The sequence below is a fragment of the Ictalurus punctatus genome, chromosome 10 (genome assembly GCF_001660625.3).
Source record: "Ictalurus punctatus breed USDA103 chromosome 10, Coco_2.0, whole genome shotgun sequence".
In the NCBI taxonomy this organism is placed as follows: domain Eukaryota; kingdom Metazoa; phylum Chordata; class Actinopteri; order Siluriformes; family Ictaluridae; genus Ictalurus; species Ictalurus punctatus.
Genome location: NC_030425.2, coordinates 20,088,000 through 20,109,709, shown reverse-complemented (window position 1 = coordinate 20,109,709; position 21,710 = coordinate 20,088,000). Strand labels below are relative to the sequence as shown.

At 37.8% G+C, this 21,710-nt stretch overlaps 2 protein-coding genes across 4 annotated transcripts in view; both read right to left on the bottom strand.

Annotated features, from left to right (window-relative positions):
- Positions 1-4,786: 4,786 nt before the first annotated feature.
- stard5 (StAR-related lipid transfer (START) domain containing 5) lies at positions 4,787-12,411 on the bottom strand. Its single transcript, XM_017478780.3, has 6 exons — positions 12,064-12,411; positions 11,858-11,907; positions 10,354-10,486; positions 9,928-10,045; positions 8,040-8,133; positions 4,787-6,052 (listed from the first exon to the last, which is right to left on the bottom strand). Exons 1-6 carry the CDS (start codon positions 12,151-12,153, stop codon positions 5,908-5,910), a joined length of 630 nt encoding a protein of 209 aa, XP_017334269.1. The 5' UTR covers positions 12,154-12,411; the 3' UTR covers positions 4,787-5,907.
- Positions 12,412-13,816: 1,405 nt separating this feature from the next.
- Positions 13,817-21,710, bottom strand: part of LOC108271296 (transmembrane channel-like protein 3) — a 34,573-nt gene continuing 26,679 nt past the window's right edge. Inside the window, exons 20-22 of one of the 3 annotated variants that reach the window (XM_017478779.3) lie at positions 18,420-18,663; positions 18,249-18,320; positions 13,817-17,200 (exon numbers count right to left, since the gene is read on the bottom strand). In XM_017478779.3, coding sequence (XP_017334268.2) covers positions 16,360-17,200; positions 18,249-18,320; positions 18,420-18,663 — 1,157 coding nt within the window. In that variant the 3' untranslated portion in view covers positions 13,817-16,359. The remainder of the gene's footprint in view (positions 17,201-18,248; positions 18,321-18,419; positions 18,664-21,710) is intronic. The other 2 variants (XM_017478777.3, XM_017478778.3) reach the window with 2 other exon arrangements.

The window sequence follows — 21,710 nt, the reverse complement described above, 5'->3', positions numbered from 1 at the left end:
TGTAAAATTTATGCCATTAATTAATTTTAATTATAGTAATGCTCTCAAGTGATTTGGAGGTCATTAACACCTTGAAATTTCATAAAAATAGCCTAACTGACTATCGATCAGTGTTATAGCAACCCAGCACTTCATCTGTTAGATTTCACGGATAATTCCCTCATTATTACAAGTAACAAAATTGGTCAAGTAGTTTACGTTAAAAAGAAAGTTCTAAAGTTTGCACATTATTCTAAATATCAAATAAATATTGTCTAATACCTAGAATGCTCATAATAAGTAAAAAAAAAAAAAACAAACAACAAAAAAAAAACAAGAACAACAAAAAAACTTTTTTCTCCAAAAGCAAACTTCTGCACATAACAGCTGAAACTGGAATAATGAATTTCTTAACTCATAATACTTGAATCCACCCTACAGAACCACATTTGGGGTCTACTCATTGCATAACATTGTTATATTGCACTATTTTCTCTGTAGAAGTAAAAAAAAAAAAAGATTTTGTACTAGGGATTCTCATCAGATCTGTTATCTGATACTGATCCGACAGTGACTATGTACATAGTAAAAGGTGTTTAAAAGGTGTACTTATGGAGACACCTTGTTATCTTCAAGTTGTTTCAGCTAATTATGACAAGTGTCACCCTCACAGTAATCAAACTGACTTTGTGAGCTTCTGTTGGTAAGCAATGCAAAATATCACAGGCACATACATGTGCAAGGTTTGTGTCAGGCAACGGCACACATTTATGGAATGTTTAAAACATCGGCAGATCAGATCCTAAAATTTTCTGATTGTAAAATGGCAAATTGGATCTGATACTGAACCAGCGATTCAGGATATCTTCAGTCTGATAACAATACTCAGTATCAGATTGGTGCATCAATATTGTATACTGAGATGTTTTCTTTAGGCAGCAGAAAAGGCTCTCAGGCAGGGTATGAAATTAGCACCACCCGCCAACCTCCAAATGCGGGTGAATTGTCAGTAGTGGCATGTAAACTTTTCTGGTCATCTGCCACTTTGGCGGGTGTGTTTCTTGCACAAGTAGGGCTTAGAAAAATATATATCTAAATTTGTGTAATTTAGCTTTACTTGTTCCTCCCTCAGAGTTCATGATTACCATTGGCTGTACAAACATTAAACGTCACTTTGAAAGTGGAAGCAAAGAAAAAGCAGAAACCTGGAAGTGTGAAGTAGGCTAATTGTCTGTTGTGTTCATAAAATAACTCCATCCTAACGGATTGTGAAAACAGTTATTAGCATCAAGTTTATGTTTTACTGGAAGTTTGTAAAACTTCATAAATTTTTTGCTGAAAATGTTAAGATTTATATGATTACTTTAAAATAAAAAATAACTTTTGTTTATATCAATTATATCATTTAATACAATATTGTTAGTTTCTGTTTTTTGTGAGGTGGCTGGTAGAAATTCTGTGTGGCAGGTGGAGGAAAAAGTAAATTTCAGACCCTGCTCTCAGGCCATATTTTTGCACCAAATCTTATTTTCTATAATGTTTTCACAAATGTTATTTTCAAAAGTACAGAACAGAAAAGTAACTTCTATAAATGGCCAGGATTTCTTCCTCAGAAGAATGATAACTAGGAATAAAACATAATGTGATGTTTTTTTTTCTTCTATAACTGCCTTCACAAAGTGTTTTATTCCTCTTATACCACAGCAATATACAACAATTCCTTTAAAAAAATTAATCAAATAACAATGTCATACCTTTTTATCAGTTTAATGTTCTGGAATGTGTGCAAAAGAAGTTAGTTCCTGTCATCACTTACGTATGTTGTAGCAGCTACAAACTACTGTTCTCTCAGTTAATTAAAAATAAATAAATAAATAAATAAATAGCACCCTTGGCATGTTCCCTAGAAATCACAAAACGTAAAGTCTCTGACCTGAAAACTCCCCCATGGAGAAACTCATAATAAACTTTACATACAGTATATTTACATACATATACAGTTTTTGTTAAAAAAAAACATCATATTTTTAATCTTTTTAAGTCTGTTAGGCTTAGATTACAGTGTCCACCATACAAGTCCCTGTGAAGGAGTACTTGACATTATGGTAAAAACCATAATAATAATAGCGTACAAGCGTATAAGTGTATAATATAAACCTGGGTTTTGCCTTGAAACTGGCACTAGTGTCAGAGCTGCTTTTATAGTAAATTATTCAACATCTTCTGATCAATCAAATTCAAGGTATAATGGAAAATATAATAAAGTGTATAATAATTGATTCTGACTCAGCATATTATTACTGTTGCACTACAAAACATAGTGATCAAACAGTTCTTAGTACAAAATCCTTGACCAAGAATAATGATTAAAATGTAGTATCAGTATCAGTTTTATTATTTGCAGTCTAGCTACTGATAATGCATCAAATCTGCAGATGTGGTCTTCAAGAGCAGATGAATTAGAACCAGTACTGAAAAATTATAGTATCTTGACCTTTTCAGTAATTTGTAACCTCAATAGTTTTCAATAACCTATTCTATAGATTATTCTATAGTTCTATAGTTCTATTCAATAACCTATTATAAGCACAATGACTTTAACTCAACAGAGTACTTCTGACATAGGTCAAACGCTGTCTTAAAAATGTGAATATTTACACAAAGTTAATTATGTAGACCAGCATACTGGTGAGAATGCTTGTGATCTGATATTTGTGCTAATACCTGTCCAGGCCACATTTGTGCTTTTATCTATGAGTGAAAATTAAAGCAATTTGTTCAAATTTGTTGTTGAGATTTCTTTCTCAGTTTTTATAATGTGATGTAATGTGAAGTAATTTATGACCAGTGAACCTTGCTGCGTAGCTCCTTTGACTTATGTCATGCATGTAATTCTACTATTACCCACAATCCCAGTTTGCATGTAAAGTGGGCTTTTTAAGACATTCATGCTCATGTTGGAATTTTCTCATTTCCTCCAACACAGCTGCACTGCACTCAGCCCAAATGTGAAAACAAACCTGAAATTGCTCTGGCCTTGTGAATGAAAGACTAATAGAAATGTTTCTCACATGAGCATTACAAGAAAGTGGAATAATAATAAGTACAACTTGAGTCAAAACAGTAACATGGGGAAACTGTGGATCCGTGAGATTGTAGGGAAAAACTAGGTATAAATCATGAGGGCTAAGAAACCATTAAAAAGTTGGCTGGATAGGCAGTAGTGCAAAGGTATCTAGTACTAAACCTAAGCTACAGGGGAGAGAAAAAAATAAATAAATTATATATATATATATATATATATATATATATATATATATATATATATATATATATATATATATATATATATATTTTTTTTTTTCTTCTTCTTTTTTTTCTTTTTCTTTTATATATATATATATATATATATATATATATATATATATATATATATATATATATACACACACACACACGCTATGTATATATATATATAAATTATGCCATTCACTGAATAGAAATTATATATAGGTGTGCAAAAATTATTGGCACCCCTATGAATTCATAAGAAAATAGCACAAGCATTGAAACTGCCATTTCCACCATGCCATTCCATTTATTGGAATGATAATTAAGAAGTTTTAATAATAATTAAGAAGTTCCAGTCAACTGGAAATTTTATGAATCAACCTGGAATTGGACAGTGAAACATTACGTATATTTGTAGCTGCTACAACATACGTAAGTGATGTCTATACTGTCTCAAAGCACCATGAGGAGGATGGTTCGAGTTGCCAAAAAATCTCCAAAGATCACAGCTGGAGAATTGCAGAATTTAGTTGCGTCTTGGGATCAGAAAGTCTCCAAGACTACAACCAGAAGTCACCTACGTCACCACAAGTTGTTTGGAAGGGTTTCAAGCTAAAATCCTCTACTCTCATCCAAAAACAAACTCAAGAGTCTTCAGTTTTCCAGACACTACTGGAACTTCAAATGGGGTCAGATTCTATGGTCGGATGAAAGCAAAATAGAGCTTTCTGGCAATAAACACCATAGGTGGGTTTTGGTGCACACAGAGAGGTAGTCATATGGAAAAGTACCTCATGCCCACGGTTAAATATGGTGGTGGCTTTTTAATGTATTGGGGCTGTTTTTCTGCCAGAGGACCTGGATAATTTGTTAGGATACATGGCATCATGGACTCTATCAAATATCAACAGATATATAATGAAAACCTGACTGCCTCTGCCAGAAAGCTTAAAATGGGCCGTGGTTGGATCTTCAAGCAAGACAATGATCCAAAACATACATCAATAGCAACACAAAGATGTTTTATTGACCACAAAATCAAGGTCCTGCCATAGCCATCCCAGTCCCCTGTCTTGAACCCCATAGAAAACTTGTGGGTTGAACTGAAGAGGAGAGGCAACCAGTATGGACCTCGAAATTTAAAGGATATAGAGAGATTCTGTATGGAGGAAAGGTCTTAGATCCCTTGCCATGTATTCTCCAACCTCATCAGGCATTATAGGAGAAGTCTCAGAGCTGTTATCTTGGCAAAGGGAGGTAGCACAAAGTATTGACTAAAAGGCTGCCAATAATTGTTGCACACCAATATTTAACAACGTTTTTTTTTTTTTTTTTTTGGATAAACATGTGTTGTTTGCAATTGATTGATATCCATGAGAGCAGAGTATGTATATATACATACAGTACACAAATATATATATATATTTGTGTGTGTGTGTGTGTGTGTATATATATATATATATATATATATATATATATATATATATATATATATATATATATATATATATACTGTGCAATAGTCTTAGGCACAGGCAAAGAAATGCTGAAGAGCAACGATGCCTTCAAACATAATGAAATTAAAAGTTTCTACATTAAAAAAAGAATACTATTAAGAGTAAGAAACAGAAAAAAATTATGAAACAAAGTCGATATTTGTGTGACAACCATTTGCTTTCAAAAATTTTTATTAGTAGTCTCCAGTACAATTAGTGCAGTTTTATAAGGAAATGAGCTGGTAAGTTTTATTGAGAGTCTTGCAGAACCAGCTACGGTTCTTCTGGAGACTTTGACTGTTGCACTTGCTTCTTATTTTTGCAGCAAAACCCAGCAGCCTTCATTATGTTTTTGTTTGAAAAGTTGTCTCTTACATAACATGCTGCTTTCTTTACATTTTTCTGTAACATTTAATTTTGTGCTAGAAAACTAATGTTTGGGAATCTAAAATGTTTTTGTACTGACTCGATAATGTAGAATTCATAAAATAAAAGTTATAAGAAAGATTGTACAAAAAAATAGGGTGCCTAAGATTTTTGCACAGTACTGTAAATGTGGCCAATTCCCTTTTTATATATTTTTAAGTGTTTGGATAAAAATGTAAATTAAAAGGTTCTGAATACGTAACTTGGCATTCACTGTTCACTTGGATAGCTTGTCAGTTGGTTAGCTTCTTATCAGTTATAACTAGCTCCAGATAGTATACTGCATTGTATAATCACCGAAGGTTATGATTTGGCATGTGATTTTGCTGTAAAAGTTTTTGACAGCCATTTTTGACAAACATTCAGAGAAGTTACTTTTCTGTTCTGCACCTTCTGAAATTATATAACACACTTAAAAACCAATGAAAATTAAATGTGAACCCAGTGAGCAAAATAATGTTTAGACGTTGTTCAAATTTCAGTTAAAATAAATGGTTTCAGAAAAAGCAGCTGTTCTGGTCACACACAAGAGGTCAAACTTAAAATGGAATAAAAATGACATATTTTAGAGGTCAGATCAAGGCCCGGGTCAGGGCTGACTTAAAATTTTAAATATGGTCAGATGGTGCTCACTGGGAAACACAGCAAGCAACAGAATATACCATTTTGTTGAACATTTATGGAAGTGGACATTCTAGAGAAAGTGCCTTTAGTGCTATTTGAGTGATTTAACAGCTTTAGTGAGGTTCGTGTAAAAGTCAGTCATACTGCCAGGGAAGAATGAATCCACGACGGAACGAGGAAGCAAACCTCCAAGATCGGTCTGGAAGAAGCTGATGAGCTGGGTTTTACCTGCTTCCCTGTGAGTCACAGATGAACAGAAACAAGAAAATGCACATTATTATTATTATTATTATTATTATTATTATTATTCATGCAAACCCATCAAAGTATTTCAGTGGACCAGTGTTTGTAGCTGAAAGCGACTCATCGGACCAGACTAGCTACAGGGCTAGAGATATTAGATTAGAAAGGGAAAGGACTTAGCTTGTGTTTTTTTTTTTTTTTAAAGCTCACAACAGAAACAGAATGTTTGAAGATGACTGGACAGCGAAATGTGTTCAGTCTCTCTGCATCAAATTGAAAATGGTGGCGTATCATCTGTTCAGTGTCCATGGCACTAGTAAAAAAGTGGTTGCGTGAAGTATAAAACATAACCACCATGGATATTTGTGAACATATTTGTAGCCATATGATAACTGATCATTAACAAGCGAGGGGGCAGGGTGGCTTAGTGGTTAGCACATTTGCCTCACACCTCCAGGGTTGGAGGTTCGGTTCCTGCCTCTGGGCTGTGTGTTTGGAGTTTGCATGTTCTCCCAGTGCTTCAGGGTTTCCTCCATGTATGCCAGTGTCCTCCCACAGTCCAGATGTCCATGGATAGATGTTGCCATTGGCATGGTAGATACATATCCGGACCCGGTAGTATACAGTATACAGTTTGGTTACTACCATTTCTTATCACCAGCCTACCCAAAAGAGACAATCCTAAAGCAACATCAGCATGCATATGCATGCTTGGGTAACTTGTATCTCATTCTGTGACTCTCTGAATGCATTCTTTTTAAGACTATCTTGCATTTGTTTCTGGCCAGTTGGTGGAAACTTAACCATGAAGCATTTTCCTGATCTTACTTACAGCCAGATTGAATTCTATCATGCAATAAATTGCTTCAGACAAACGTGTCAGCTGGATCAATAAACCTGAACTCAGTATTACTGAAACTCGGTACAGATTTGTAATAGACAGTTTAAACGCTGACTGTAAAAACAATAATAGCTCTTTGCTGCCATCTGCCTTCTTTTTCTGGACATTAATTTTGCCATTCAAAATTGCTGCTGTTGGAAAATAAGTAGGGATGCACCGAATGTTCAGCAACCGAAATTATTTACCGAAAGTGCTTTTTTGCTATTTTCGGCCGAATAATTTCGGTTGCTGAAATAAGTGAAAAGGCCGAATAAATTTGACCGAACAATTACGTGTTTGATGACGTGCCAAATAGTCTAGCAACCAGAGGGAGACGCGCGAATCTCCCGACCACCACTTCGGGCAGCACGCTTGGAGTGATGAGCGGGCACGCGCATGCACGTGCTACGTGCATGAGCGCATGCTCTACAGATGTTGACATCCATGACATTGCTTACTGTGGACATATGCACGTTTGTTTTGTTTCTGTTCCGGAGTATTCTGTCACGTCGCAAGACGTAAGGGAGTAGAGTATGGAAGCAAATAAAGACGTATTTATTTAAGGGAACATAACATTAACAACGTATCTAACTATCCAATATCTACTATAATACTCCGTGAGGTGTACAGGGACGCGAGCGGTATATATCCCCAATATAATCAGATGTATAGAACCGAATAGAACCATTTTTTGCACTCTTGTCAATGCACTTTTTGTTGTAGGCTACAGAGTGTTCCATTCTTTCAGCAGTCAGTTATAGGCCTAACATAGTCCATTCAAGGGGGGCTCAAAGATGACCACATCAAAATATTTTTATTTTACTCATTTATTTATTTAAAGTTATATTGTGCCTTGTTGGTAGCCTATGCCTGCTGGAATGAAAAAAAAAGTAAAAAGCACATTTTGACTATTTAATTTATGCCATGGTGAAAAAAATGGCAAAATAAAGAAAAAAAAGCGTAAAAACCGTGTTCGGTTTTGGCCTTCGGCTTTCGGCCAAGCTTTTCATCATTTTCGGTTTCGGCTTCGGCCAAGAATTTTCATTTCGGTGCATCCCTAAAAATAAGGTTTCTGAAATACAGTTGCCTTCATAGCTTACCCTGGTACAGGCACACAAATGCATCCGCATGGATGATTAAAGCCGCGCACGTAGCCAGGCTGGGGAGGACAAGCTGGATGGTTCACATGAGTTGCTATAAAGACATAAAAACATATTACAGTAAGAATTTTTAATAATCTCTTTTAATGAGATTTACAGATATTATTGTAAACCAAAAAGAAAATACTGATTCAGAATCAGGACTAAATGAGATCTAGGTGAGGACAACAATGTGGAAATATACATAAGCGTGGCTTCTGTGCTAGACAATAAAGGAGACATGGCCTCTGTCAGTCACGGTGTAGCCATCCAACTAAAGGAGATATACCCTCTGTCACTGTCAGTCCCAGTGAAGGAGGTGTGGCTTTGTGCCTGTCAATTTCAGTGAAGGAGTGGTGGTCTCTTTTTCTCTCAGTCCCAGGGAAAGGGACGTGGCTTTGTGCCTGTCTGTTCCAGTGAAAGAGGTGTGGCTTTGTGCCTGTCAATCTCAGTGAAGGAGGTCTGGCTGTGCACCTGTCAGTCCCAGTAAAGGAGGTGCGGCCTTGTGCCTGTCAGTCCCAATGAAGGAGGTGTGGCCTCTTAATCTGTCAGTCCCAGAGAAGGAGGTGTGGCCTTGCACTTCTCAAAGCTAACAGTCTTATTTTAGTTAAAGCTGAACGAACTGAAACAGCTTTAAATGTTATTGTATTAAATCTCTAGCTGCTTAAATGTTTCTGTTAGACATGAAATCATCCATCATATATTGTACTGTGTATTATATTGTTGTGACAAGGAGGAGGGAGAAGCCAGGTTGTGAGGATGCACACCTGGCACTGATTAGGCTAATCAGTGGGAGAGAGAGAGAGAGAGAGAGAGATAAAGGAGCAGCTAGAAGTGCCAGTGGGGGAGAGAGACGCACATGCACTTTGTGTTCTGTTTGTGTGTTTTATTTTATGTTTGAGTTTGGTTCGTTATTAAAGTTTCTGTTTACGTTCAGCCTGTTCCCCGCCTCCTCCTTGCCCATCTTTAAAGTTTGTTACACCGGTGCCGAAACATGGGAAGGATGAGGGACACGCTGTCGAAGAGCTCTCACCGCTGTGGGAGGATCACGATGCCAAGAAGGCGGTGGTGCCGGAGCGGTTGCTGAGGAGGACGAAGGAGTCCCTGCTGTCTGCCTGGATGTGGAGGAACCACTGCCACCCACCTGAAAGGGTAGGAGTGGTAGCTGTCCGCCAGGGGATGGAAGACCCGCTGCTGTCCACCAGGGAAGCAGAGATGTGGCTGCTCTCAGCTTGAAAAATGAAGGAGCTGCAGCAGCCCGCTCGGAAATCCAGTGCCATCACACGGCTTCATGGGGGATCGCTTCCCAGCCAGCTGAAAACCAGATGATGGAGTGTCTGGGGACCGGAGTGTTTTTCTCTGTCTCCTCTCTATCTCTCTAACTTTCTCAAGAGACTTCCTCTGTCTTCGGCTTGCTCCTTCTCTCCCCCTCTTCCTCCTCCTCATTTCTACTCTCGCTCACAAAGGGGACGAGGGACGTAGCCAAGGGGGCAGCACCGCCCTCCCAAAAGGGTGGGAGGGGGTGTGTGTCAGGCCAAGGGCTTGAATCTGGTGGCGGAGAAGTGTGACGAGGAGGAGGGAGAAGCCAGGTTTTAAGGACACACACTTGGCACTGATGTGGCTAAGTGGTGAGAGAGAGAGATAAAGAAGTGGCTGGAGGCACCAGTGGGGGAGAGAGACGCATATATGCTTTGTGTTCTATTTGTGAGTTTTATTTTATGTTTGGTTTATTATTAAAGTTTATGTTTACGTTCCCGCCTCCTCACTGCCCGTCTTTCAAGTTTGTTGCAATTGTATCAAAATAGAGGTGCACAACTGAATAAAAGGATTAAATAAATAAATTTGATACCATTTGATGTAATCGTGCCGTCTTCATATTGCTTGACTAAAATAACATCTACAAAGTCTCGTGGCGATATAACGCCCATAGCAGCTGAGGGAGTGACAGTTCTGCATACAGTGACATCCTAAGGGAGTAATATCAGAAATATCAGTTAGACATGGATGAAAAAAATCTGTGCTTAAAAGAACAGAAATCAAAATTGTACACATTTATTTGTGCCTTTATAAATGTGATGCCTCAGGTGAAGATGCATAATCTATTCAATCACTAGTATATTTAAACCACAGCTACAGCAATAATCTAGTATGTGTAAAAGACTATGGGATTTAAACTTAACCTTAACCACTGAGAAATTTGTTTTACATAGGAACCAGCCTAAAGGGCTAGCTGAGAATTCATGAGAGTGAAGTCAACACCTGGCACGAAACCTACTGTAGAAACTTGTTCAAGGAGCTCAAACTTCTTCACATTGTTGTCCCATTTGAGACGAAGCCCATTTGGATCTGGTTTCAAACACTCCCAGACTTTCTGTGGACTGCCTTTGACTATCCCCTCTCCCTTATAACTGCAAAACAGAGTATTAGTATTGATGTAACTGAACAAATATAAAAACTTAGTAGACAGACTTTCCTGGTGAATGCTCCAATTCCATCTTTTATTCTGAAAGCCGTAATTTGTGTATTGGCTCCTGACGTAAGAGGAACCCCCAACATATTATAAATCTAAAGAATAAATCTTTTCCTTCGTTTATTGTTGACAATAACAGATCTGAAGATTTGAAATGTCATCTAAATATGGAAAAACAAGTTGCTCAAATGTTTGAGAGCACTGTTCTATCATTCAGTCAAAGGTCAAATGTGACATCACACCAAATACTGACTTTTTCATTTATTTCTGTTTACCTATCTTTACAGTGTTTTTTTTAACTGTAGAAACATTTCATTTCATTATGTTTGAAGGCATATTTGCTCTTCAGCATTTCTTTGCATGTGCCTAAGACTACTGCACAGTAATCTATATTCAAAAATAAAGTTTTTATTCAGTCATTCAAGTAAATAAATAAATAACAGAGAGAAAACAAATTAGTGATGATGTACAAAATTTTAACCAGCTACTTGTGATATCCATATCTCAGAAAAATGTATTATGACATCATTTATCATGATATTATGTCATCATATTGCTCAGTTCTACTTACTATGATATACACAGAAAAAATAAAACAAACAAAAATAGAATGGATGATGACTATGAGCTCTGCTTTACCAACCGATTACAATACATCTTTAAATTGTTCTGTGTGCGCTTCTCTGAATGTGCATAATGGACATCCAATTATGTAATTACTTAATATTTTTCAAGCTACCTCAAATACATCTCACTCAGTGATATGAATGTATAACAGCTTAACAGTGATTTTTCCTGCTATACATGTAAGTTTATAGTGTTTTGTGATTGCCATTATTACTGATCCACACAATATTACAAGTGTGCAGGTACAAGTGTAATACAGGTCTCCTTTTTGTTTCAGTGAAAATTAAAATGTTATTATTCACTGACAATATGTGTAAACCTGCACTTGATGAACACAGCACAGATGTTCATGATGTTATGTTGAACGTATAAAGACTATAATATAAAATCATCATTGAGTAAATTAATGCAAAACAAGCAAAAAAATACAATTGTACCAGATCTCCCTTACACTTTCTTTCTAAGAGTTGTGCCAGTGTAAATGTGTAACATGCACTGCACAGGATGTACTGACCTTGATATCGTGTAACTCATGTAACTTTCATGATTTAACGTGTTTATAATATTATTTTAGTTAATAATTTATTTCTGCAAATGGAGATACAACAATCATTACATTTGTGATAGTGTAACGAAATGTGTTGTTATAACTGTCTAATAACATGTAATGTGTTTTACTTACACATTTCCAGGGAATTCAGAGGAAGGTCGCCAAGAAACAACAACATCGTTCTACACAGAAAACACACAGCGATGTAACACAACTGCTACTGGAATGTGTGCGTGCGTGTGTGTGTGTGTGTGTGTGTGTGTGTGTTTAAACTAAGGTGCTTCTGCAAATCTGTAATGTAAATACAGCAAAAAGGAAAATAATAAATAAGTACTGACCGATTTCTTACAGATTTTCCAGCCGGACTCGTCTTTCCTGTAGCTTAAAAGACGATCAGCAACAGAATTAGCCTTTTCCTCATAATCCATACCGTGTTTGTTTTTATTGCCCCAAATGCTGCACAAGTGAACCGTGGCTTTTTTTCATTGGCTAAGCTAGCTATTAACGATAGCTGTACATATAATTTATAGTCGTCTCGCTAAACCTTGCGATAAAAGCATGAACTGACACTTACAGCACATATAAAACCCGTAAATCACTCATTAAATTAAAGGAAACCCTCACGATTCATTCATTCGTTTCTGTCCACTCAAGTGGGGACAAGTTCCTACACGTACTGCGCATGCGTGGAAATGACGCGCATGCGCGCTGCTAACCGGGCTGGGGATTTGCAGTTATATAGGGGTGCCTCTCATTTCTTATTTGTGTATCCTCATTTCCTTTCCTCGCTTACTTTCCTTGCATCTTAGCTCCACCACCTTGGGATGTGAGGGAAGGATACAAGGATGAGATGCGAGGTGAGAGGAATCGAAGCAAGTCAAATGGATTATCCTTTCTTTCTCAAGCGTCACTTCAAAGCAACGTGAATTAATGATGACTGTGCTCAGCTGGATGACCCCACTGCTTCAGGGATCTGCCATTATGTTGTTGGAGCTTGGTTAATAACAACATTCTTAATAAAGCTAAATGTACTGATAGTATGCGAAATTCAACAATGAATTAATGAACAATACATAATTTATCGCATCTTTTGTGCAGCTTTGCATATCCATCAATTGCAGATCAATAAATTGCAATATTTATTGTAAGCATATTATTATTTAATTATATTTCACACAAAATTCAATCACATCATCAAATAACTTTTTGTTTGATATTGTCACAGATGTAAAGGAGGCGGGGAATTTATTCATTTGTCAGGTTTTTCGACAAGAAACACTTCCACATAGGATACATCTGTGTATCCTTGCTCCTAGCTCCTCTGGAATTTTACTCCCACCCCCTTCCTCACCTCCTTCCGGGGTAACTGGAGAACTGTTATGTCTTTCCATGCTACTTTCAGATGGGTGACTTCGATTGATTTCCGGGTCACGGGCTGGAGGACAGAGCAGCGTGGAAGCGAGGAAGCATCCATTTGAGTATTGAGTAGCACCCATACTATATGTAATAACTGGGGGCTAAAAAAAAAAAAAGAGACACTTAGGAAACTTAAAAATGTATAATTGAGAATTTAGCATATTTTAAAAAAATCACCTGCAAAATACTAGCAAAGTTTGGAAAAAATTAAGGTTTAAATGTATTGTCCTCATATAAGCAACATACAGAAATATAGAAAGGCATATTAAATACCCATGTCTTCACTTATTCACTTTTCCAATTAATAAATTTAGACCACATTATCAAGACCAACCATCCATCCATCTTCTACTGCTTACTCCTTTTCAGGGTCACGGGGAACCTGGAGCTTATCCCAGGGAGCATCGGGCACAAGGTGGGTTACACCCTGGACAGGGTGCCAGTCCATCGCAGAGCACAATCACATACACACTCACACACCCATTCATACACTACGGACACTTTAAACACGCCAGTCAGCCTACCATGCATGTCTTTGGACTGGGGGTGGAAACCAGAGTATCCGGAGGAAACCCCCGCAGTACGGGGAGAACATGAAACTCCGCACACACATGGCCCCGGCGGGACTCGAACCCTGGCAAGTGTGAGGCGAATGTGCTATCCACTAAGCCACCGTGCACCCCCCATTATCAAGACCAATTTTTCCCAAATAGAGCGTTTCTATTTGTCTTTATATTCTTTTGTTTTTTTCCCTTTATTATTCTCTATATAAAACACATAGCCCAGTAAAAAAAAAAAAAACACATACCTATTTTAATTTGTATGAACTGTAGTGTCCATTAGTCCTAGCTTCTTTCACATAACTATTAATGGTATTTATATAACTGTCATCTCATTTGTATTTCAATTCTAATGATCAGTCTCAAATTTCAAATTTCTCTACAGTGTGAAGCACATGTGAATTACTACATTTGACACAGATATAGATTTTCCTATGTAGAATGGTGTCTTGCACCTTGTAGAACCTTCCATCATCATAACTTTTTATGATGAGTCTCCCTTCTAAATCTTGCTTTATTAGATGCAGATCTTCATCATATCTAAAAGGGTTGTTCTTTCTCTTCTGGTTTTTGATATGCCTTCTTGTCTGAGTTTGTTGTTTTGTGTGATATTATTATTTATGATATATTTATTGCTGAATATGGCCATTAAATTTATTATAGACCGTGGCTGTCCCTATTATGTTTATTCTTACTTTTCCATTTCCATTTCGCTATTGCTTTAGTGCTGAAAGGATATTTATTCTAAGAACCCAAAGATTCCCTTTAGACAACTAACCAGCCAGAAGTTCTAGGACCTTTAATGCTGTAAATTTATCTTGAGTGATTTTTGTCTTTAGCCCAAACTAGGTCATGTGATGGCAAACAGGAACATTTATTTAAACCATTATTAACTGAAACTTGATAAGGACCCCAAGCGCCCTCAGCCATCCTCCCACCCCTTTGCACATACGTGAGACACTGGAAAACACATCATCGTACCCTGCCATCCTAGTCAAATATGCAAACAAGTGCCTGACAAGTCATAGTCATTAAACTATTTTCTTTTGCATTTATATACAAGGCTGGTTGCTGTCCAAGTGCCACCAAGGAGCAGACCATTTTGACCAAATCCAGCCTCCTCACACACAAATTATTGCCTCAGTTTCATGGTGACCTCACATAGAGATTTCTAAAAACACTTTATCTTTGATCTCATAAATCAGATACATTTAAGAAATCATCTTGAGCAGTTTAGTGCTGGGAATGACAAAATTACTCAAAACTTTATTTTCCCTCAATTTCACCAGCATGGTCATACACATCTTTAAATAAATGTAATTTGTAACAACAATTTGCTAACCTAACTTGCAAGTTAGCATCATTTGGATGTTCTTATGACTTCATTTGTAACAAATTTAGCTAAATCCACCCACATTTCCCTTCTTTGTTAGAATTCATACAAATTTCTCATGAAACCAGGTTTCATAGTTTCACAGGTCACCGCCATGCACCTGCAAAGGATTTTGAATAAGTAATGTAGCATCAAGTTTGTGACCACATTGTGTGTCTGCTCAGCTTCTAACTTCATGCACCAGTGAGGACTGTTGCATCATGGGTCTCTACATTGTATGTCAACAAAGTGCAGATTTGAAGGAAGACCACAGGGTTTAAAGCACTATTTGGGTTGTAGATGAAAAAAAAACATTTGTCCAAAATGTTCTTCCCATTAGAGATGGGAAAAACTCAACAAGCTCAATAAATGTGGCCAGAAAGTTGTCCCTACTTGAATTCCATGCTACGTAATCCAGAAAAGCATCTTCCAAAGTGCTGTAAATAAGTGTATAATAGTATAATATTCTAGTATAGTTTTCAATTTCAGATGACATTTTTCATTTTATCTAGTTTACAAAGTATGTAGTTCTTCCATCACAGGCATTAACAACACTTATCTTAAATTTATCCAAATCAATCAAAAATCTTTAAAGATTATGTGTGATCTCTCTGGAAAATAACTTCTATCATAGGGATTTGCACATTTATGCTATAGGCAGGTTCCGTTCCAATTAGTCTTTATATTACATACTGTACAAACCCTGGCAAAAATTAATAGATGCCATGGCCAGCAAACAGTCTGGATTTCAATCCGATTTAAAATTTATGGTGGAAATGTAAAAAATTGGTCCATGATAAGGCCTTCAAAGCTGATCTGTCAACTGCTATTCAAGAAAATTTGAACCAGCCTGATGGAGAATATTGTTTTTCATTAGTGAAATCCATGCCTCAGAGAATCCCGTCAGTTATAAAAGCGTGAGGAGGAGCAAAAAAGTACTAATTGTGATTTTTTCCCCCCACAACATTGAGGGATTCCATAATAATTCCATGATCTTTTCTGTCATATCTGTGATTTGTTTATTTGCTACGAAGTAAAAAGCCAGGTGAACATCATCTAAGTATTGTGATTCCATAACTTTTTGCCAGGGGTTGTATATACTGAAGGTCTTGATATCACTTTATAATATTACATACAGAAAATTACATTTGCAGAACATTTAGGTCCTACATTTTGGATGCTGGAGTCTTGCCTACAATATGTGCTTTAGAACATGTTAATAAGACAGCATTTGTGCAACACAACTATTGGAACCTTATTTGATGTAATATTTGCAGTAACTTTTGTCAAACATTTGAGCACACTAGATCTTTTGATCCAGTCATGTTCAGTTCAGCACTGGTTTTGGACTTCTTTTTAGTCATCTTAGTGCTGTGTTTTAGGTATTTTTCTTTGTTGTGGATGACCTGGATGTACTGGTCAGTGCTGCTGTTTTGCTGGTCACTGCTGGACTCCAGTGAGGCAGAATCCGACTCGGTCAGTGATGGTTCCCCATTGCGTTTGTTCTTGGGTTTGACATGAGGTTCTCCATGCCTGTGTAGTGTTTCTGGGACCTTATTACATATCCGGGAGCGGCTACGAGGGCCTTCCTCCTCCCACTCCATATAATTTCCCTCTTCTTCCTCTCCATACACTCTCCGTGCTAGGCGACTATCCAGAGTTTCACCAATGTAAAAACGTGCCGGTGATCTCTGATGGAGATCGGAGAGTGACTTTGGGCGGTGTGAGTGCCCTAAAGACCCTCTTTTTCCACCGTCGTGAGCTTCATCTTCTTCGTCTTCTTCACTAAGGTGGGGCTGCTGACTCCGGGGAATGTAGCACTTTACATTGCGAGGGTAAAGCTCCACAATCTCAGCTGGCTCATCTACCACATGGTAGTGCCTTGGCAGACGCATGGTGGAACGCATAATCTTCTTGCGTGGTTCGTGCTCATTTAGAATGACATAACGGGTGGTGTGAGGACGCCGGCCCAGGTAGCTCTGCGCTGCGACAATACCAGGCTCTGGGTGCATGGGCCTGAGGCTCTTCCTGAACACCGGGTCTGAGTGGACACTCTCAGAGAAACACACAGAAGGATTGTAGGCCATGTGGTGATATGATTTGGCTCGGCCTGGATAGGCTGGATGCCTGAGAATAGATGGATTTTAGTAACATAATTTTGTGGAATTAATGAGCTGAATCTCCTATATAGTTTTGACTGTAATGTTCTTTTCTAGACCTTCATGGCTTTTCTTTAGAACCTAGATGCCTAATAAACAAACAAGCAAACAGGAAGCATCTGGCAATTGCCCCAAGACATGTTTTGTGTCCAACATTTGCTTCTTTAGTATTACACTGGAGAGATCAGTCAAATGTAGCTAACAAGTAATTTCAGTCTAGTCCCAAATAATTCCCACAAATGAACACATTTGTATAGACCATTGTTGAGCTAACTGATAGGTCACATAGTCTCATTTTTTCCGAATATCCCATTGGGATCAATAAAATCGATCCGTCCGTCCGTCCATCCGTCCATCCATCCATTATTTGTAAACAAATATTTTATGTATAAATAACTAAATAAAAATAAATACAAATAAACAGAGTGTGTAGCGATTCCAAACTGCACAAAATAAAAAGAAAAATTATGCCGGTTTTCCAAGATAGTTGCCAAATAATTGAAATGTTTTTTTTTTTTTTTTTTTTTTTTTTAATGACAGTCATACTGTGTCCTAAACCACAATAGCAAGCCTGAAGCACATATTTATGCAGAAGATTTTGGCAAGCTACACTTTTATTACTTGTTAGCCACATTATCCAAGTAGTTCCTGTGCAAAACCTAACAAGCAAATGGCAGACATCAAATGTATCTTTTAGTCGTCCTTTTGCCAAACTATCCAAATAGTTTGCCAAACTATCCACTATTAAAATAGTGACCGAAACAACAATTTTTTTAGACACTTAGGTGAATGAAAATGAAATTGCGGTCTCAAGCTTTTATACTGAAAAACTATAAGCATGATGGAAGATGCTTAAAAGCTTTAAATTATGACAAAATGAAGCCATCTAATGATACTTATTTGACTCCCTCAGAGATGTTTATAAGCAACAACACATTTTTAAAAGGTCATATTCAAGGCCAATATGTTTTGGTTAATCAAACTGCATTTTGGCAACCTTTAAAAGAAAGCCAAACCTGACGGGGATGTATTCCGCCCTGTGAATCTCCCTCTGGGGAACGGAGGGGCTGCCGAATACTCTGTAAACACTGCACATGCAGAGATGGAAGTGGGAGGTTTATGGAAAATGTAAAGCAATGTACTGAGTGTTGAAAGGCCACAGAACAGTAAAGGTCATTAGGACAGACCTGCTAGGCTTGGGTCTCACAAGGATGGAGGGACTCCTGTCATCCGGCCTAGAGGCTGATTGGGCAATTGTGCGGATGCTGTTGCTGCGCCTGCCAGGCGAAAGAATTTTGCTGATGCTGCCATTGCGACGTGGAGGGGAAGCAGACCGTACTGGCGACTCCATGCTGGTGATGTCACTCTCCTGCTCGGGTTTTTGCTCACTGCCCTCAGGTGGCTGGAGACGTGCTGCAGGGAACATACCCACTGAATACGCAAATAATTACATAATGCTAATTGTGTTAATGAATGATGAAAAACATTTATAGTCATGACTCCAAATACCATGTCATTAATAAACCATTGCTTTCATAGTTTTGCTCTGGACATACAAGGCTAAAAAGTAAATTAAGTAAATCTCTATCAGTATTCTATAAATATCTGCCTTCTCTCTCCATGAGCAAGTCACTGTCAATACCAATACAAAAATGGACAAATTTCAAATTAAATTATCACTGAGAAGCACTGTAATGAGAATCACATCTCTATACAATCTCTCTACACACTGCCGTGCTTTCTGACTGGTAATTTAATATGTAACCTTTTTGTATGAGTAATGACTCATTTGTGGACCATGACCAATAATCATGCATCTGTTCATGATGAAAAATTGACATAAACTCAAGAATACACAAAATATATTAGGTAATGAAACTTTTTTCATCATTACTTATGTTTATTCATTCATTCATGCTTTATCCTAGTCAGGATCACAGTGTATCAGGAACCTATCCCAGGAACACTGGAAATGAGGCAGGAATAACATCCTGGATGGGATGCCAGGCCATTCAAGGCACCATTCCCACACACATTCACATACATTCACACCTACAGTAGGGACAATTTAGAGTAGCCAATAGACCTACTTGCATGTTTTTAAGAGGTTGAAAGAAACAGTCGAACCTGAAGGAAATCCATACATATGGAGAATGAGTGAATCTCTGCACTAATAGTAACCTGAGCTCACTATTGAAACAGGGACCTTGGAGTTGTGTGGTGGCGATCAATACTACCCACAACACCACCATGTCACCATAGCATACTTACATCATATGGAAAATTAATTTAAAATGTAGAGAGTATAAAATGGTTATAATTTCAGTTATAAAATCTGATTGGCAATAATCCTCTGAACATGCACAAATATGCACATATATATGAATTCAACAGGGTTTAAAACAATGAAGAAGTTACACTTGAGCAATTGTTCTATCTATCCATCCATCCATCCATCTTCTACCGCTTACTCCTTTTCAGGGTCACGGGGAACCTGGAGCCTATCCCAGGGAGCATCGGGCACAAGGCAGGGTACACCCTGGACAGGGTGCTAGTCCACCTCAAGGCACAATCACATACAAAAACCTTAATCTCTATGAATTATAGTTGGGGTCATAAATTTACATATGCCTTGCAGAATCTGCAAAATGTTAGTAATTAGAAAAAGTATATAATAAAAATAAATATTTTTATAATAATAATAGGCATAGGCAAACTAGGCGGTTGTAAACCACCAGCTTGGGGGCGACGATGAGCACCCCAACACTCCCGCCCGACTCACCCACCTGCAAGAAAGAGTAACCTGGCCTGGGTATTTGGGGCCATGGCCCTGAAAATTTTTTCTTTAGCTCCGAATAATTCTCCACTTGGAGCAGTTTGTCACTATGTAAATGAACGTTAGGAATTTTATATCTTCAGTGAATGAAGTGTTGTATTTTGTCCAGTTGAGACAAATCAGGCAGGGTTTACAGGAAAATATGTGGAAACACTCATGTCTTATTGGCAGAAAGGTCTCAATTCAGTCAAACTCTAGTTCAAACAGTCATTTAGTTTGAGGGAAAATGGATATACACTGATTTATAAATTTTAACCAGTTGAAAAGAGGGGTTCAAGAGGGGTTGAAACTGAAACCTTACCATCCTCTAATGCTGAGCAGGAAAACAAGGTTTGCAAATGTCTATATAAGTTACAAGTTACAAGAACATGATATGAGCAGAGCATAAGGACAGCTAACGTACTTTACATGGCACTGTAGCAGCTAAACCCATACAATGATAGCTTAGTTGTGCCTCCCATTGGCTAGCAACACCAAACTAGCCTGGTCTCCTGTTAGATAGGCAAAACGTTTGGTAGTACTGCAAACAGTGATAATATCTGAGGCAAGTGCTATGATAAATCCAACTTTTTGTTAACAGCTAAGTTGCTATAGCTTCCATAAAACAACACTTTAGGCTACTAGCTGAGCTGACAACAGTGAGCTGGAGAATTGACCATTATTTTTTTCATATTTTACTACCTGTACCACTGGAGTGGGAATTATGGTTCATCTTTCACCATTTCCACCAGGCAGACCTGTTGAATTGTGAGGGAGGCACAGAAGGCAAGTGTGGCGGCCTGCCCCCCCGCAGAAAGCCAGGGGGACAAGGCATCCACATTTGCAGCCTGCTAGTAGGCCTGATTTAAAAATGATAATCAGTGCTAAAAAGGCTGAAAGAAGTGGTCCTGATGGGCCACCAGTTAGCCCCCAGTTAATGTCAAGTCTCAAGTTTTCAGTTTTCAAGTTTTGAAAACTTTTGAAGTTTCAGTTTTCAAGTTTTCAGTCACAGAGCAACGAAAATCTGATACTTTCCCTCAAACAAATTGTGGAAAGTTAATGTCAGTAAAGACCACCTGGAAGCATGGAAACTACTGCCAAATGTATCTTTATGGGTTCTGTCCTCCTTAGAAAAGGGTTAACAGGACCAGTTCATAGAGCCACCAACCCCCAGGCTCAGACCTTTTTGGACAGGCCATAATCTCAGTATAATGGAGTGGTTATACTTGTTCTCACACCATGAAGCTTACACAACGTTGAATTCCCTTTGAAAGGGAATGTCTGGGTTATGCATGTAACCCTGTTCCCTGAGATGGAGCAGTTCAGAAAAAAATCCTTTTATCACAAATGTAGATATGTTTGGTGTCAATTTCCCAGGACAAGTTCGCTTTTTAACATGCTTATTTACTGTAGCTAAATAAGGGAAACTTATAGCAGCCCCAGATTACAACCCTGGGTGCCTAAATAATCACAAATCATTTGCCAAATGAATAGAATGGGCTAAAATGAATAAATACTAATTAAATTGGAACTTTATTGTTACTGAATCACTTTTAGCATATATAATAATTGCGCCTTTACACTTTGGGTGACACCTTGTGACCTCTCTGTCATGCTTTTATCTATGTTTATTCACAACAGTGTGTCATATAGGGTCAGATGA

What these genes read in the sequence shown, in the direction of transcription:
- stard5 (XM_017478780.3), bottom strand. Translation starts at nt 12,153, where the DNA reads ATGGATTATGAGGAAAAGGCTAATTCTGTTGCTGATCGTCTTTTAAGC. An exon ending in GGAAAATCTGTAAGAAATCG is followed by an intron (nt 11,908 to 12,063) that starts GTCAGTACTTAT and finishes TTTTCTGTGTAG; the next exon opens with AACGATGTTGTTGTTTCTTG. An exon ending in TCCTTGAACAAGTTTCTACA is followed by an intron (nt 10,046 to 10,353) that starts GTAGGTTTCGTG and finishes TTACTCCCTTAG; the next exon opens with GATGTCACTGTATGCAGAAC.